Below are 18,768 nucleotides of genomic sequence, written 5' to 3' on the forward strand. Positions count from 1 at the left end.
AGTGCTGGGATTTAAGGTGTGTGCCGCTTACCCAGCAGGTTTTGTTGTTGTTGTTGTTGTTGTTGTTGTTGTTGTTGTTGTTGTCATCATCGTTGTTTGTTCCTTTGCTTTTAACACTATTACTTACACAAGTGTATGTGGGTATGTGGGCGTAGAGATCAGAGGTCAGAGAACAGCTTTCAAGAATTGACTCACTCCTCAACCATGCCGATCCTGGGAATCGAACTCAGATGCTCAGGCTTGGCATCAAGTATTTTTACCCCAGAGTCATCTCACCAGCCTCTGTTTGATTGCTATGGAGTCCAGGTTAGCCTCAAACTAATGGCAAGTCTGCTGCTTTAGCCTCCTGAGCCTTCTTACATCTCTACTTTTTACTTAAAAAAAAAAAAAATTATTATGTAAAGAGAGAAAAACAACAGGAGTTGGAGAGTTGGGTCAGCATTATGCACGGTGGGAGGCAGAGGCCAGGGGGTGCCTTTAAGGTTGGTCTGGTCTACATAGGGCGCTCTAGGCCAGCTACATAGTGAAGCTGGGTCTCAAACAAACAAAGAAACAAAACAAAATAAAACCAAACGAGCGAAGAACACTAGCTACTCTTGCAGACAACCTGGGATCCATTCCCAGCACCGGTGTGGTGGCTTACAATGTTGCAACCTCCAGTTCCATGGGATCCTCCTGTAGCTTTGGGGGGCACTGCAGGCACAATGTGGTTGAAATGGCACTCATCAGGCTGGTGAGATGGCTCAGTGGGTAAGAACACCTGATTGATCTTCCGAAGGTCCGGAGTTCAAATCCCAGCAACCACATGGTGGCTCATAACCATCCGTAACAAGATCTGACGCCCTCTTCTGGAGTGTCTGAAGACAGCTACAGTGTACTTACATATAATAAATAAATAAATCTTTTAAAAAGAAAAAAGAAATGGCACTCATCGCCTCACAGGGAGTGGCACTATTAGGAGGTGTGGTCTTGCTGGAGTGGGTGTGACCTTGATGGAGTGGGCGTGGCTTGGTTGGAGCAAGTGTGCCACTCAGTTCCCTTCCTGATCTTGATGTAGAACTCTCAGCTCCTTCTCCAGCACCTGTCTGCCCAAATGCTGCCTTGTTTCCTGTCATGATGATAATGGACTAAACCTCTGACCTATAAGCCATCCCCAATGAAATGTTTTCCTTTATAAGAGTTGCCTTGGTCCTGGTGTGTCTTCACAGCAAATCCTAAGACACACATGGTGCACAGACATACAGACAGACAAAACGCCTGAACACATACAACAAATTCTTTTTTAAATGCCACCTTATATGTGTATTGTCTCAATCATTTTACAAAGGGCATACGTCCCTGAGTCCCTGTGCACTGGTGACACAGTTGCCAGGATCAGCCCTCGCCTGTGAATCGTCATTTCCAGACAATAAAAGATCTTTTGAAAGGTGGTCTGACCCTTACAATAATCCTGCAGGGTCAGCTTTGCCATCCATCTATACGGGGGAGTGTTGGCTCACAGAAATGATGGTCTTGCTGGGATTTCAGAGCTCAAGTTCCGTCTGTCACACCTAAAAAGAGTGACCAGGGACACTAACTAGCTCATGAGCCACCGTGGAGGCAGCTCAGAATGCTTATGGGTAAAGTTGGTGAAGACCAGATCAAGAGTTCAGAGCTGAGTCCACGTTCTGCTTTCCTGAGCTTCTGAGAAGTCACTAGGGGTTACCAGAGGTGTGTCTGCAGGTGGGGGATTCAGAAAATCCCAATGTCTAGAAGAGCAGATTTTGGGGGTATGAGGGATATGACTGGGTCCAATAGCCTAATTTTAGATTGTCAGGAAACTACCACTTGGAGACTACATTTCCCAGAATCCCTTGAAGTTGGGTATAGTCACGTGTTTCATTGGAACAGATGTAGAACAGACAGGAACAGATGTAGTGAGCTGATAGGAAATGTTTAGTAGTTGTGGATGAAGACGGAATGCAAACATGTGGGTGTGTTGTGTGTGTGGTGTGTGTATGTGTTTCTGTGTGGTGTATATGCAGTGTGTGTGTGTGTGTGTGTGTGTGTGTGTGTGTCATAGGTATGTGGTGTATGTATGTATGTATGTGTGGTATGTGTGTGTGTGTGTGTGTGTGTGGTGTCTATGTGGTATATGTGTGTGGTGTCTATGTGGTATATGTGTGTGTGTATGTATGGTGTGTATGTGGTGTATGTGTGCATAGTATGGTGTGTGACTGTGTGGTGTGAGTGTATGTGTGGTGTGTGTGGTGTATGTGTGTATGTGGTAGTGTATGTATATATGGTGTATGTAGGTGTGTGTGTGTCTTTCATTTGCAAATCCAGAGAACTCTGGCAGTTGGCTAGAATCATGAACACCCTCTGGGAAGGGCTCAAAGCAGATTAACTATTCCTCCCCCTCAGCACTCACACTGCCAAGCTCAAGTCACCCTCCCGTCTGAGTAGCTGGGGTGCAGGTGCACAGATCAAACCCAGCCTTCCTGGGCAGTACAGCACTGACCCATCAGGAGGGGCAGATGGAAACCTCTCAGAGGTAGGGCCTGAGTTGGCCCTTTCTCTTTTAATATCTTTGTCCCATTCTTCCCCTGTATACTTTTTAACTACAAGAAAGCATACATAGTTTGTTTTTTGTTTTTTTTTTAATTTTACAGCCAAGATTTTATCTGCAGGGCACTGCCCAACACTCTGGGACATGAGTTCACCGAGACTCAGAGCTTGCTGGGAGGAGGAGCCTCACAAGCCTCAGGGTCAGAGGCCATGACCTGGGTGAAAGACCCTGGATGCCTTTGCCAGCACCACAGAAACCAAACCAGGTACCATGTGATTCCCTCTGAGCTGAACTGGACACTGGGTGGTGAGAAAAAGAGAAGCAAAGAGAGAAAGGAGGAGAGAGAGAACAGTGTGCAGGGCTGAGCAGAGATGTGTTGTGTTGTGTTTTGCTTTGTTGTGCTGGAGCTCCAACTCATGCTAAGCAGGCTCTCCACTCCTGAGGGACACCCCGGATCCTACTTGCACCCTCTTTTCTGTTTGTTTGGTTTATTGCAGTTTTGAAACCAGCCCTGGCTGGTCTGGAGCTTACTATGTAGACGGGGCTAGTGAAGAACTCACAGAGCTCTATCTGCCCCTGCTAAAGTGCTAGGACCAAAGACGTGCACCCCCACGCCACCTCTGTTTTGCCGATGTTGTTTGTTCAGTTAAGGTCTTACAATACAGCTCAGGCTCGCCTAAAAAGTACAATCCCCCTGCCACTCACTCCTGAGTGATAGGATTACAAGCACGCATCATGCCTAATTTCTTCAATCTTATTTAATTCCATGTAAATAAGTCTTATTTTGTGCAGGAGGAAACTGAGGCCCGGGTAGATGGAACAGCCTGTCCAAGGTTTCCAATTCATACTCAGATCCACTCATTGCCCTACAGAAAAACCCGCTTCCAATCACCACCTGTCCTGGTTAGAGGTCCCTAGATCCTGAGGTGACCTCTTTTCTGGCCCTAAAGGACATGGCGCATCTTACTCATGGGCACTTCTTTCCAAAGCACCCAGTATGTCTTCATTTTTGTTTGCTCTCCAAGACAGTGTCTTGCTGAGTTTCCCAAGCTGGTCTTACCCCTGAGCTAAAGTCATACTTCCTTACAGGAATGAAGATGCATAGGCTACAGCCTGGAGCGTTTAGAGACTCTACCTATCAGGAGGAGACAGATGGAACCATCACAGTGGTAGGACAGCATCCGGTCCCTTGGAACTAGTTCCAGGATTGACTGGGAGCCACCATGTTTGTGCTGGGAAGCAAACTCAGGTCTTTTGCAAGAGCAACAGCGCTTTTAGCATCTGAGCCATCTCCCCAGCCCCAGCCCCAGTCCCAGCCCCAGCCCCAGCCCCAGCCCTTTTTTTAAATGTTCTCATCTTTGTCACCAGGGCATCTGGGCTCAGGACTGGATTTCCCCTCCAGTTCCAGCTGTTACAGGTCCACTAAGGCCCACTGGGGGTGATAATGACCCCAACAAACCCTCTCAGCCTCACAACTTGCTCCTTCCACACCACTGTCACACCACTCAAGAGGTACGTGTCACAGGATTCTATTTCACAGAGGGGGAAGCTGAGGCCAGGAAATAAAGAAACCTGTATTGAGGCCACTGCTGTGGTCTGAATGTGCTGGCAGAGGTTCATTGGGAAACTTCATCTCAAAGCAACAGTGTTGGGAAAAGATCTAACAGGACCAGATCAAACCCCGAGGATCTACCCTGGTCATTATGGTGACTTGTAAAAGCAAATTTGTAGGTATGGTGGTGCAAGCCTGTAGTCCCAGCACTCAGGAGGCAGAAGCAGGTAGATATATGTGTTTGGGGCCAGCCTGCTCTACATAGTGAGTTTCAGGACAACCAAAGCTACATTGTGACACCTGTCTCAAAAAAGAAAAAAGAGGAGGAGGGAGGGAAGGAAGGGAGGAAGGAAGGAAGNGAGGAAGGGAGGGAGGGAGGGAGGGAGGGAAGAAGGAACAGAAAAAAAGAAAAAGGGGAAGCTGGGTGTGGTGGTGCACTCCTTTAATCCTAGCACTTGGGAGGCAGAGGCAGGCCGACTTCTGAGTTCGAGGCCAGCCTGGTCTACAAAGTGAGTTTCAGGACAGCCAGGGCTATACAGAGAAACCCTGTCTCAAAAAAAACAAAAAAGAAAAAAGAAAAAAAAGAAAGAAAAGGGGGCTCTGACTCAGTTGGCAGAGTTTCCACTTAGTATGCAAAAGACCCTGGGTTCACCTCCAGCATCATATAAATAGTTATGGTGGAACAAGCCTATAATCCAAGCCCTGGGGAGACAGAGGCAGGAAATTCCAGGGCTTAAGGTGATCTTTGGCTCCATAGAGAGCTGAAGCTAGCCTGGGCCACATGAGAATCTATCTCAAGTGAACAGCAATAGCAACCAAACAAAAATAAGGCGAGCCTGGCCCTGGCTTGTTCCCCACCCCTACCCCCCACATGTTAGGAGGCACAGAGGTCTTTGGGCTCACAGATAAGCACACAGGTACACTGTAGTGTGCCATCTGTGTAGGGTCACCCACAAGGCTTTGTCATGTAGCTGTGCCTGGCCTTGGTGATCTTCAGTCACTCCTCCAATCCCTGGATGGATGCCCCAGTCTCTAATCTTACCTTGTTTTCATCTGGAGATCCCCCACAGCTTCCAATGCCCACCTAGCTATTCCCCCAATACTCAGTAGGATGCAAAGGCACAGGGGCCTTTGGGATATCAGGGATTTTAGGAATGTAGGAAAATCAAATAGACTTTACAAGATTAAACCACCCGTGATCTGGCTCAACCGCTTGAGTATGTTTTTATGGCTGCTGTAAGAAATGTCCACACTTACAGTGGCTCACAACAAAATACATTTAGTACTTCAATGCATTAGAAGGTCAACATGGGCTTTTCTTTTCTTTTGGTGCTGGGGGTTGAACCAGGACCTCAGCATGCTAAGCAAGCATCTACTGAGCCTGCATCCTCCATCCTGCTTTTACTTTACTAACATGTATATTTGTGTGCAGAGAAGGGGGGGGTACAGCCAGGTTTAAAATGGATATTCTCAGACTAAAACCTAGATGTAGACAGGGCTACATTTCTCACTAGAAGCTGTCCTGGAGACCTTTTCTTTCCTTTCCTTTCCTTTCTTTTCCTTTCCTTTCCTTTCCTTTCCTTTCCTTTCCTTTCCTTTCCTTTCCTTTCCTTTCCTTTCCTTTCCTTTCCTTCCATTTTCTTCCTCCTCCTATAATTCCTCCTCCTCCTCCTCCTCCATATACTGAAACCAGATCTTATGCAGCCCAAACTGGCCTTGAACTTACCAGGGCTGACCATTGAACTCCTGATTCTCTCGACTCCATATCCCACATCCTAAGATTACAAGCATGCAGCACCATGCCCACCTTGCCCAGCTTCTATTTGTTTTCATAGTTTTTTTTTTTTTAAATATATCATTTGGAGTAATGTCCCCCATTCTCTAGCCTCATGCCCCACCCTTGCTCTAGACCCCCCAGAGTAGCCTTTTGCCTTTAGGACTTACAGGGTCAGCTCAAGTCCTTGCTCTGACCTCCACCTGCTACCGCTGTGGTCTACCTTTAAGGACCCTTGTGGGCACACTAGGCACACTCAGATCACCCTACATCAAGATTAGCTGATGAGTAATCTTCATTCCACATGAAACTCTGGCCCAGGTTGGCATGCAGTGGCTATTCATGGGTGACCCCACTACTGATCAGCTCTGGGGTTTGACTTGCTCCATTTTCAGCCTTGGTTGGCTCCCAACTCTTTGGCAACCTGGTGGTCCTTGCTCCTGGAAAGCCATTCTATTGATGCCAAACAGTGCAAACATCTAATCAGCATAGTACACTACAGCCTAGAGCTCCTGGATCCAGCTTCTAAGGACTAAAGGAATGTACCACCATACCTGACTTGTACAGTGTTAAATCCCAGTTGCTGTCAACCCGACCTACTATTTCTGGCCATTTAAATGTGGACACTATAGAAGACCTACTTAACCTGTTTGGGGTTTGTTTGTTCTGTTTTTAAACAATATTTATTTTAAATTATGTTTGTGTGGGTATGTACACTGGAGTACAGTTCCCATGGGGGCCAGAGGTGTCAGATCCCCTGGAACTGGCTGTTGGGAGACAATGGGAACTCAGGGCTCCTACAAGAACTGCACAGTTATTACTACTGAGCCACGGCCTCAGTCTTAAGAAGCTACTCATCTTTACTTGCTGCCAAACTTCTTCCAAACCCAGGTATCGTGCACGTGTGTGTGTGTGTGTGTGTGTGTGCGTGTGTGTGTGTGTGTGTGTGTGTCCAAGTTAGATGTGTGCATACAGATGTGCTTGCCTACGTGTGCATTGTAGAAGCAGAGGTTGACAGTCAGAACTGTCTGTATTGCTCCATTTTATTGTTTTTGAGTCGGGTCTTTCACTGAACCTGGCACTCCCCACTTAGGCTATAATGTGTAGCCATCAAATCCCTAGGGTCCACCAATCTCCACTCTCCCAGCTCTGACCCATGCCAGCTAGCCTAGGTTTTTAGGTGAGTGTTGGGGATCTGAATTCAGATCCTCTTGTTTACATGGCAAATCCTTTGCCTACTAAGTCATCTCCCTGCCCACCAGGTTTCCTCTCTGAGCCCATCCTGCTCCTGGAAACCCAAATTCTAAGGTCAGGAAAATCAAAAGTACTTTCCTCCTCACTAGCTGGCCATAGCCTGAGAAGACACCGGAAATCCTGGTCCACCACTCCTTCCCACAAAGCCCTGGGAGGGGAAAAGCTTCAGAACTGTTCATTCCAGACTATGCTAACCTCAGTTTCCCCACCTGTACAATGGGATGCTAATCTCTGTTGTTCAGAACACTACGGGAATAAAACTATAAAGCTAAAATACTGCACATAAAACACAAGCCCCTTTACCTTCAAGATACACTATGGCTCCTCCCTTCCAGACACAATGTCTTCCAAATTAACTAATGATCTGGTTTCCAGGGAGCATAGTGACCAGGAATTCCTGAGACTTCCTGGAGATTTTCAAGTCAGGGATCCAATGTCAGGAGCAAAATTAGGTGAGCATGTGATTATCTAATTGTTCCTCACTTGTAGACAGACTGTAGCCCACTGCCAGAACCATACGGCTGGTCTGCTTCCATCCTCCCTCTCCAAACACTACTGGATTGCTTTGGACCTGTTTCCCCATCGCTGCAATACCCTCCCAGCTCTGACACTCAGGAGCCTTCTAGACAAAGCCTTGAGGGTTAACCTGTCCCATCACAAGAACCTTGGGACTCAGGCATGATGGGACCTGTCAGAGAAACTAGAACAACCTTTAATAATCTTATGAGGACAGCAGTTCTTTAACAGGGAGCTTCTGCTTGGGTGGGTAAGGAGGCTTGTGCAATATGAATATTAAAGGCTCTGAGGTCTGCAAAAGAGAACACTCCCTCACTTGATTCCATCTGGTCTTTCTCCTAGGCCATGCAAGAACCCAGTCCTTGTCCCAGGATGCAGTCCAGTGCTTTCCACTCAACCCTGCATCCCCTGGGATGCAAGCCTACTGTGGACAGTGCCCTCCTCTTAGACACATCAGTCAGAACCGCTGGGGTACACAGACTCAAACATGACCAGTGAGGCCTTGGGACACAGACCCCAGAGGCATTTCACCAGCAGCAGAACCTGAGGTATGGCCTTCAGAGCCTACCTCAGAGCAGGACTGCAGAGCAAGAGCTGCAGGGGAAACTGAGTCAGCAGCCCACTAGTCTGGCCCTGGAGGATCCTGAGGCTGCCACCATCTCCTCTGAGCTAGTGGACATGTCACTTGCCTGGTAGGGGCAGGGCACATAAAGCCCAAGTGAGTCCCCATTTCACTCCCCCTCTGCCATTTCACCTTTGCAAGCCTGTCCCCTCTGTGTGAGATGGTTGATGCCATCATGTCGCAAGGGCTGCTACACCGGTTGAGCTAACAAGGTCACCGAGCTCCTGTGAGTGGGAACCATGTGTTTCCCACATATAGAAAGTGCTTCATTAAAAGCAGTTCCAAACTTCAGATCTGAGGAGCTCTGAGGAGCTGAGCTCAGTCAGCAAAGCTCTCGCCTAGCAAGCATGAAGACATGATGCTAGTGCATCATGTCTTCATGCTTCATCTATACAAACAGCCAGGCCTAGGACATACATACACTCCTCGTCTCAAGGCAGGAGAGGCCTCCAGAGACAGTCAGATCCCTCAAGCCGATGGCCAGCCATCCTCACCTAATCTTCAAGCCCCAGCATCAGTAAAAGATCCTGTCTCAAACAACAGGGTGGGTGGGTGGCTGGAATGGTAGCTCAGTAGTTAAGAGCAGCCTCTGTTCTTCTAGAGGACCTGGGTTCAAATCCCACCATCTATAAGGAAGCACCCGACTATCTGAAACTCTAGTCCCAGGGGATCCAATGCCCACTTCTGACTTCTTAGGGCACTAGGCGCTCCCATGCAGGCAGAACACCCACACACATAAGAAAACAAAAATAAGAATTTAAAAGAATTTAAATAAGAATTTAAAAGAGGAAGACCTGAGCTTGTCCTCTGGCCTCCACATGCACACAAAACCTACATGCACGTGTGCAAACACACACAAAACTGAAAAAAAGAAAAAGAAAAAGAAAAGAAAACAGGGCTAAGCTGGCAAGGCAGCTCAGTGGGAAAAGGGACCTGCTGCAAAGCCTGACGACCTGAGTTCGATCCTCAGGACTGACTCCTGTAAGTTGACCTCCACCCTCCACATATATGCCCCAAAATACTCTCCCAGATGCAAGTGTGAGAGAGTGCACACATGCATGCATGCATGCATGCATGCGTGCGCGCGCGCGCGCGCACACACACACACACACACACGCGCACACACATGTGTGCATGCACACAAATACATAAATTAATGTAATTAAAATATTTTCTATTGTTGTTTTTGTCTGCTTTTAAAAGCAGGCCTGCAGGGAGGCAGGCCCTTGACTGTGGAACCCGGGGCTCTCTGGCCTCACTCTCCCTCATGCTCCTTGTTCCTGCCGTGTGATACCTCTGGACCACAGGCCCAAATTGAGTTGTTCACGAGCTAAAACCTTCCCTCACTCCATAGCAGTTTTTTCCATTATTGCTTCAGGATGCCCTCAACTTTTTTTATACATCTGAAAAATGCCCTTGAGCTTCTAGCCATCCTATCTTACAGTGCAGGAGACCAAACGTGGTCCGCATGTGCACTAGGCAAATATCTACCAAGCCAGCCCCAGCCAGTTTTGTTGCTACTGTTTTGGAGGTAAGGTCTTGCTGTGTAGTACAGGCTGGCCCCCTCCTGCCTCAGTCCTCTCAGGGCTGGGATTATAAGCATATATAACATGCCTGGCAAACCTTCTCTGTGTAAGTAGATTAGCTCAGGTGGTTTGTCATAGTGATGGAAAGCTGACTGGTAGAGAACTGCCCTGAGGGAAAGAAGGAAGGCCCAGCAGTTTCTACTTCTTCTTCTACTGCATTGTCCCATGTCAGGCTCAGGGATTGAACAGGGGTGACAAACCACACGGTCAAACCAACTTTCCAGACTAGATGGAAGCTGGCAATCCCTGGGAGCTACAGAGGATTTGAGAATGGCACCTGGGCTGAATGAGATGATGAAAGGGACCATGGAAGGAAGGTGACACCCCTGATTGTAGCTAAGTGGAGAAGGATGGCCGACCAGCTTAAAGATGATGGGTTTATTTTTTGTTGTTTGTTTTGTTTCATTTTCTAAGGAAGGAAAGGTTTCTCTGGCTCCTGGTTTGATTTCCCCATCACCATGGGGAAGGCACAGAGGCAGGATCCTGAGGCCTCTGCCCCCATCGTCCCTGAGTCGGGAAGCAGAGGGATGAATACTTGGTGCTCTGTTTGCTTTTGTTTTTTTTTTAAAGACCTCTGCCCATGAAGAGGATGGGTCTCCTTTCAGTTAAACCTTTTTGGAAACTGTCAAGTTAACAATCAGATTAAGCATCTCAGGAATGTTTTTGTTCTGAGACAAAGTCTCCACGTGGAGCCCAGGCTGACCTCCAATTTATAACCTTCTTAACTCAGCCTTTCAGATTCAGGGAATTATAGATCTGTACTACTACACCAGGATTAGATCTTGTTTGAGAATGGGCTTCATGTAGCTGTCTGGCCTTGAATTCCTGAAAAGCTAAGATTGTTAAAGGATAACTTGAAAGGTAAGATCTAGCATGGTGTGCAACACATAGTAGGTAGCTAACCACTGCATGCTCAAATGGCAGTATAGGCCACCTGTGTGCAACACATAGTAGGTAGCTAACCACTGCATGCTCAAGTGGCAGTATAGGACACCTGTGTGCAACACATAGTAGGTAGCTAACCACTGCATGCTCAAGTGGCAGTATAGGCCACCTGTGTGCAACACATAGTAGGTAGCTAACCACTGCATGCTCAAATGGCAGTATAGGCAGACAGGGCAGTAAGAGCACAGAGCCATAGGTCACATTAACAGAAGCAGAGAAAGACAATTCACACCTCCCCAGCCTTCATCCCTGGGGTTATGCTCTGCACAGCTCAGGATCTGGAAAGACCAACAGAACCCAGAGAGTGTGGGGTCCTGAGACTTCATCCAGTAGGAATCCTGGAGAAGCAGGGACTAAGTCTGGGGTTGGGCACAGTCTGAACAAGCCCAGGCTGGTACCCAGGGTCAGTGCAGGTTCACTCCAGGACAGGACCCATAGGGCTGTGAAACCATCCTGCTCAGTACATGAAGTCATTTTCTCAGAACAACTGCTTTTGGGTGAGCCTGAGCACAGTCAAGTTTGCGGAAACAAGTTTGTCAGCAGTAATGGCTAGTGACCATGTCGAAGCCCAGAATCATCTCCAGGACAGAAACAAAAGACCTACTTGTCTTTTTCTCCTTTTATTTTTTTTTATTTTAATTTTTTTATTTTTTTGAGACAGGCTCTCACCATGTAGCCCTGGCAGTCCTGGAACTCATCGTGAAGCAGGCTGGCTTCGAGCTTAGATACACTTGACAAGTACTGGGATTAAAGGTGCGTGTCCCCACACAGGTCCTTCTTCTACTGTACTTCTTAATGAAAAGCAGCTAACAGCACCTAGCATAATCCTGATGTGCACCCTTGGCCCATGTCAAGCAGGGCACAAGTGTCTCTGTCCTCCAAGGACACTGGGGAGCCCCACAGTACAGGCGAGGGGCAAGCAGTGCACAGGAGTCCCACTGGGTAGACAAGAGGCTCAGAGGACACAGTTGTCACTGAGTCAGCCCCAAGAGTGAACACGTGGCTCCAGAGTCCCCAGAAAGAAACCGCGGATGGAGATAGCGCTAATCATGGAAGTCCACGAACAGGAAAAGTGCAGCCTGCCCAGCGCTGCTCTCCCAAGTCCTCTGTCAGCCTCATTCCCATTGAGGACACTCAGCTCTCAACTGTGCCAAACTGGTTATTGGACCAATAATGAGAAGAGTGCTTAAAAAAAAAAAAAAGTGGCTCCTTCCCCATACCCCCCCACACCCCTCCTCCACCCTCCAGTGGCCAACTTCACTCCCTGTGGACACCAGGCCTCAGGATGCCAGTGCACAGCACCTAATGTATAGACCCTGATGGTTACCAGCTTGCAGTGGGATCAGTTCAGCACATTGTAAGTTGAAGGTAAATTGAAAACACATTTGTGCCTAGCCAGTGGCTCAGCGGCACAGCGGCACAGCAGCACAGCGGCACAGCGGCACAGCACACTGAGTGCTGGGTTTTCATAGAGTGGCTGATATGGAGATGGCTGCTCTGTCTTCAGGCCTGGACTAGAGTTTTCTCTAGATGTCTACAGAGCAAAGGCTGGCTTGTGTTGTTGCTGGTGAGTGTGTGTGTGTGTGTGTGTGTGTGTATGTATTAAAATAAAATGACATCTAGCCCAGTTTAAAAGAGGGCCAAGGATATGAATGGAAGTTTCTTATACACATGGCCAATGGATTTCCACACCATCATTCATTTGTGAAACACAAATCAAAACCACAATGAGATTCCACTTCACTCCCACTAGCGTGGTTAAAATGCTAATCAGGAACAAGTGTTGACACGAATGAGAAGACACCAGAGAGTGTCCTTAGAGCTGTGGAAGCAAGGTAAGATTGTGTAGCCTGCCCTGGAGAACAGGTTTGCAGTTCCTCGAAATGCTAATCGTAGTTACCAGCGGATCCAGGGTTTCACTGCTAGGTGTATACTCAAAGGAACTGAATTCTGGGCTGCTTACTGGGCAAAGGCGCCTGCCACGGAGCCTGACAACCGGAGTTCGAGCCCCAGGACTTAACAACAGGAGAGAACCAACTCCAGCAAGTTGTACTCTCACCTCTACACATGCGCATGCACACAAACATGCCCACTCCCCACACGAAGTAAGTATAATTTACAAAGAAAGTTTAAAAAGAAGTAAAAACCCATATGTACACAGGGACCAGTGCCTGAACAATGGTGGCCGCATCACTGAAAATAGCCCGACGGTGGAAACAACAGAAGTCTCTGTCAACTGGCCAATGGATGCACAGCCACGCAGGGGAAGGCAGGGCGATCTAGTGCCATGTGGATGAGCATCCAAGTCAGAAGGGACCAAATACTGCACACATACAGATTGCCCAGCCAGGGCTGGTGAGGGGGATCGGTGGGTAAAAACACTTGACACCAAGCCTGACCCCCTGAGTTCACATCATTCACATAGCGGAAGGTGAGAACTGGCTCTCAAAAGTTGTCCTCTCATCTCCACATTTGTGTCATAGCATGCACACACGTGTATTACACACACACACACACACACACACACACATATTAAACAAACAGACACATTTTTTTACAGGCTCTGAAATGCCTAGCTACATCCATGGGGTCAAAGCAACTAGTTCCTGAGTGGGGAGCACCCGTTGTATGGGACCAGGTCTATCCTGGGATGAGAAGTGTTTTGGATTTGATAGTCAAGGTTGTCAAACTCAGTGAGTATATGGGAAACCTCTGAATTGTACCTTGTAAAGAGGGAAAGATTACGGCAGATAAAGCGCATCTGGCAATAAAGCAGTTTTCCTTGCCAGGAGGCAGGTGAGACAGGGTCTCATGTAGCCCAGGCTGGCCTTGAACTTATTGCATAGTTGAGGGTGACTTTGAACTCCTGATTCTCCTGACCCCATCTCCCAAGTGCTGGGGTTACAGGTATATGTTGTCATGCCATGATTCAACAAAGCTGTTTCAGAGAGAGAGGGACAGAGACAGAGACAGAAAGACAGAGGAAGAGTGTTACACACACACACACACACACACAGACACACACAGACACACAGACACACAGACACACAGACACACAGACACACACACACACACACACACACACACACACACACGGGGCCGGGGGAGAACAGACATGGCTGAGAAAGCAGCTTTAGGAGAATTTCAGAGCCAGATGGACTAGTGTGGCAGAGGCCACATTACCCTGAGTTCTAGTCCCACTCTCTACAGATCTGCTTCCTTGACCTAAACAGGACCCCACCACCACCACCATCCCACACAGTATCTTCACCATGCCTCCCCTAACACATGCGCCCACCTCTAGGTAGGGCCCTGGATTATCTAGGGCGGTTTTAAACAGAACAAAAGAGAACAATAAGCACTCTTGGATAAACCATCCTGTCCCCTTTAAAAGACCTGCTGGAGCCTTGAGGACCAGGATACTCTGAGCAGAAACCACCAGGGAAGGATGGCTGTCATGGGGAGAAGTAACCCCAAGAGGGCTGAGTGAGTTTCCCTGGGGTCTGCCAGCACCCTCTTCTCTGGGGCCATCCCTCGCGATGAGAGGCTATGACTGGTGGCGGCCTCTGTCCCCCATCCCACCCCATCCCCGCTGTCTTTACTAATTTCACTCTACAGGTGCCTTTCAGCACAGGGTTCTCCCAACCTAGCGAGGGAGGGTGGTGGCTTTACCTGATCTGAACCAGAGGCAGAGGCTGAGGGCCTTGGCATTCCCTAAGCTTCTGGCTTCCACCACAACAGGCTGAGAAAAGCCTCTAGAACCTTAGCCTAATCCTTCGCTTCCAAATGGGGAAACCGAGGCCCAGTGAGGCCAGGGATTTCTAAAAGTCCACAGCAAGCCAGGGATAAGAGTCAGAGCTGGTCAAGTCTAAGCTATGGACGTGTCAGAACAGCTATGAGGGGCAAATGGTTCATCCTGCCCCGATTCCATCCACAATGGCCAGGGAGGTGCAGAGCTGGGCTTCCATCCCGGGCCACCAAGGAAGCACAGGGGGCCAAGCCTAAGAATCAACCATGTCTCCCAATCCTCCTGAAACCACCACACATACACCCCATGTTCCCTGCTTGACCAGTCCCATGTCCCCTGTCCCATTACCTGGAGTCCCTGGGCTCATGTGAGCTGCAAGGCGAGCTGTGTGTTGATTGTGAATGTGGCCGGGCTGGGGAAGGAGAGGCCATGGCACGGTGACAGCAGAGGGCGGGGCAACCATGACGTTGCCCCTGGGCCCCCACTGGCTCACCCTGGTGCTGTGACATTCCTTCCTGTGGTGCTATCAGCCCCCAGGCCTTCCTGTCTGACTTGCCTCTTCCCCAGCATCCTAGGAGGGGCCCGATGGTGGCAAACACCCCCCATCCCCCACCCTCCACCCCAGGATCACACTGTAACCTGAAGCCCCTGAGTGGCAACCATGTTGGACCTCCCCAGGCCATGACAAGCTCCAGGAAGGGAGGAGTTGAAGGTTTGTCTTGGGTTCCCCCTCCTTGCCCAGGAGGTTGATTCAGGCTCCAGCCATGTGTCCCGACCTGCCCTGCAAGTTAGAAGATGCTGTCATGTTCCCCGCTCGGGGATACCAAGGCTGGAGTGGTGTATGGAGAGGACGAGGGATCATGGAGAGGGGCTGAAAACCATGCAGTGCTTCCCCTTGGGGAGGGAACTGGGTCGAAGCAAGGAGGCAGGTCAGGGGAGCAGCCACCTGACTAGGATGGGTAGGAACTCAGTCCTCAAGAGGCAGGAAACCAAGGTTACCTCACACAGCTGCCACCTCTACGTTGGGCTCACTCCTCAGTCATTCTGAGCAGCAGGACAGGAAATGTTTGCTGCCACTGTCCAGGGGAGTACCTGCCAGCAGGGATAAAAGGCAGGGCCAGGAGCTTCCTGGAAAAGCAGCCTCATCCTAGGCTCAGGCCCGACCCATGACTGTTCTCTCAAGCTCAGCAAGTGCTCGACCTGTGAAGCAAGTCCTACAGGCCTGCCTCTGTTGTCCCCCAAGCCCCACCCCTGCCCCCAATCCACTTCCACAGCCACCATGTGGTTCTTACACCACCACTCTTCCCCGGCTGCCCCTCCCCCCCCCATCGCTGTCCAACTGAGCAGCTAATTCAGCTCCATACCCACTATGAATAACTGTCAGTTCTCAGGGCACAGCCCATTCTCAAAGTCCATCTGCCCCATGCCTTAACTCCATGACAGCCCCTCTCCCTCAGCCAGTGCTATCCCAGATAGGCACCTACCTCAGGACCTTTGCACTGGCTGTCCTGGTCAGAACTCTTTCCCTTAGAAAGACTTCTTCCTTCACTCTTTAGGTCCCTATTCAAATGTTATCTTCCCAAGGGGCCTGCTAGGACAGGAGTCCTGGCTCTAGCTCCACCTCAGCCTACCTCAGCCTGCCTTATTCTGCTACAGCCTGCCTCAGCCTGCCTTGCTGTTCCACACTCCACGCATTATTTTCTGGCGCAGATTTCCTCATTAAGCATGTTCTCTAGGATCTGGGACAGGGACCAAGGTGTAGAAGGCATTCAGTTCAATTTTGCTGCATGAGAAAGAGGTCAGAAGGTTAGCCTGATGTGCATATGGTGGCAGGGAGGGTGGAGGGCACACTCCAGACATCACTCCATATGGTATGAGAACAAACAAACAAAACACAAGACATTATTTATTCTCATAATGTACTCACTTCAGATGAGCAAGAGACAAAATCACCTGGAAACCTCTTAGAAACTACTAAGCCCTGGGCCCCTTCCCAGCCACGTGCAGTCACAAGTTGTCCCCAGGCTATCCTAGCACATCTGCGCTGACACCTGCTCATGTCAGAGCCCCACCAGTCTGAATGTTTTCTGCCATCTGAAGGCTTAAAGGCCTGGCCCACAGGGAAGTGCTTTCCCAACGGAATAGTCTAACTTTGGTTTCCCTTCTGATTCTGTCATGAGGCACTCCCCCACCCCGCAGCTCCCCCTCGTGCCTCAGTTTCCCTCTCTGCCTCTCCTGTAGCATCTGCTTGGATATTTACCTGGAGCCTGACATTGGCACACCTCCACGTGGGCAGATGTCATAGTCAGGGTGGACCTGTCTGAGGTGTCAAGGAGCCCCCGCCCCAGCTTAGCTCCACCCAGGTGGCATCAGTGCCCAACGTGTGGGTGACTCACAGCCTCCCACCAGGATGGAGCACAGCTGACAGCCCCCGGGAGTAAGCACAGCAGCTGGGCTTGACTGACAGCTTTCCTGCGTTCCAGAACTGCTACCCAGGCCCCTGACTCAGCAGGCACGTGCACCCTACAGACAACAGTCAGACAGCCCAGCCTAAGTTTCCCCATTTGTTAAAATGATAAGGCAGCAGCTCCCTACACATGACAGGGGTGCTTGTGTCTGCTGGCCAATGACACCCAGCCTTTGCTATGCCTTAGTGTTCTTGGGATTTGACCATGGGATTCTTGAAGAAGCCCCAGTGACTTGTTAGACCTGATACATACATATGCCCTATAAGGATAGAAGGAAAAGAAATCTCCCCTGCTGTGAGCCTGGGGGGGGGGGTCTGGCGGTTTACACCCCCACCCCAAGAAGGATTGCCTGTAAAATGAATTCTCCAAGGCCAGGGGTAATGGCTCACACTTGTATTTCCAGTACTCAAGAGGCAGAAGCAGGAGGATTTCTGTGAGTTTGAGGCCAGCCTCCTCTACATAGGGAGATTTTAGCTTTAAAAGTCAATTGGTTTAATTAAATTAAACACACACAAACAATTCTAAATCAAAGAGTATTGTGCCCATTTCCTGGATACAAAAAGTGAGATGAAATTATTTTTCTCAAGGTCACAAGGCTGGGCTGAGATTGGCACCAAGGTCTCCTTGGCTTGAAACCCCCACCCTTCCCACTCCATAGAGAAACTCTAAGTTAATCCACAGGCTTACACAGCTCCAGTTTCTGCTATTCAAATGTACAACTGAAACCTGAGCTCTCCCCTCCTCCCCCTTCCTCCTCCTCTCTCTGCTCCTCCCCCTTCTCTCCCTCCTCAATCTCTTCCTCCTCCTTTCTTTGGTGTTGGGAACCAAACTGAGGGCCTTGTGCAAGCCTGCCACACTGAACCACGCCCCCACACATTAGATCTCCTTTCTAACCCTGCTGGACATCACCCCACACACCTACTTTCCTTTCTCTGGGTGAGACGCCAGTCCGTGCCTCTGGCCTGCTTTCTGCTTGCTCTTGCCTTTGCTGCAGAGTTGATGGAAAGATTCAGATCCTTTGTCAGCTCGTGGTGGGCAGATAGTTTCTGTGTCCACAGGCCACCCACAGAAAGTGCTGACTAGCCATTCCCTTGTCTAGTCACAGCGGCGAAGCAGACGGAACGAACAGGGTTTTTTTTTTTTTTTTTTTTCCCAGTGGTTTGGATTCTATCCCCCTCCCCCCAGTGCAGTGACTAGAATGTAGGCCTCCCGCATGCCAGGCAAGGGTACTGCTGAGCCACACCCTGAGTCTAGCACCTCACTAGTGGGTGCGGGACAAGAGCTCTCTGGCTGAGTCAAGTCCTCAGGTCCTGAATAGTCATTCTTTTTCAAAACAAAGTCTCACTATGCAGCTGTGGGTGGAAGTATTTTTGGATACCATGCTGGCCTCCAACTCACAGAGATTCCCCCTGTCTCTGCCTCTCAAGGGCTGGGATTAAAGGTGTGGGTCACCATGCTTGACCCTTGAATGGTCATCCTTAAGCTCATTTCGTAGCTGAGAAAGTCTAGGCCTGGAGGTGGAAGGGAACTGCCTGTGGATGCCAAGGACGTTGAGGGCAAAGGTAGGACCGCAAGCCAGATCCTCTGCCCTCCAGGGAAGACCTCATGGGCTCTCTGTGGAAGGAGACACTTCCCTTTCTCTTCTCTCTCACCTCAGACAGGTGTGCACTGCAGAGCCGCTCCATGTCGAGCTCATATTGCCAAAGCAAGAGAAGGCAGACAGGCCACTGTGGCGGGGAAGGGCCAACTTCCAAA

General features: G+C 49.4%; 1 protein-coding gene across 3 annotated transcripts in view; it reads right to left on the bottom strand.

Moving 5' to 3' along the window:
- Tmem40 (transmembrane protein 40) overlaps positions 1–18,125 on the bottom strand; it is a 31,095-nt gene extending 12,970 nt beyond the window's left edge. For 2 of the 3 annotated variants that reach the window (XM_021191337.1, XM_021191336.1), the window contains exon 1: positions 17,932–18,125. Coding sequence is in view for 1 of the 3 variants with exons in the window: in XM_021191335.1 (XP_021046994.1) it covers positions 14,894–14,912 (19 nt within the window). In the remaining 2 variants the exon portion in view is untranslated. Of the gene's footprint in view, positions 1–14,893; positions 14,950–17,931 lie in introns of those variants that run through there. The other variant, XM_021191335.1, reaches the window with a different exon arrangement.
- Positions 18,126–18,768: the final 643 nt, after the last annotated feature.

The sequence above is a fragment of the Mus pahari genome, chromosome 2 (assembly GCF_900095145.1).
Source record: "Mus pahari chromosome 2, PAHARI_EIJ_v1.1, whole genome shotgun sequence".
Classification (NCBI taxonomy): Eukaryota; Metazoa; Chordata; class Mammalia; order Rodentia; family Muridae; genus Mus; species Mus pahari.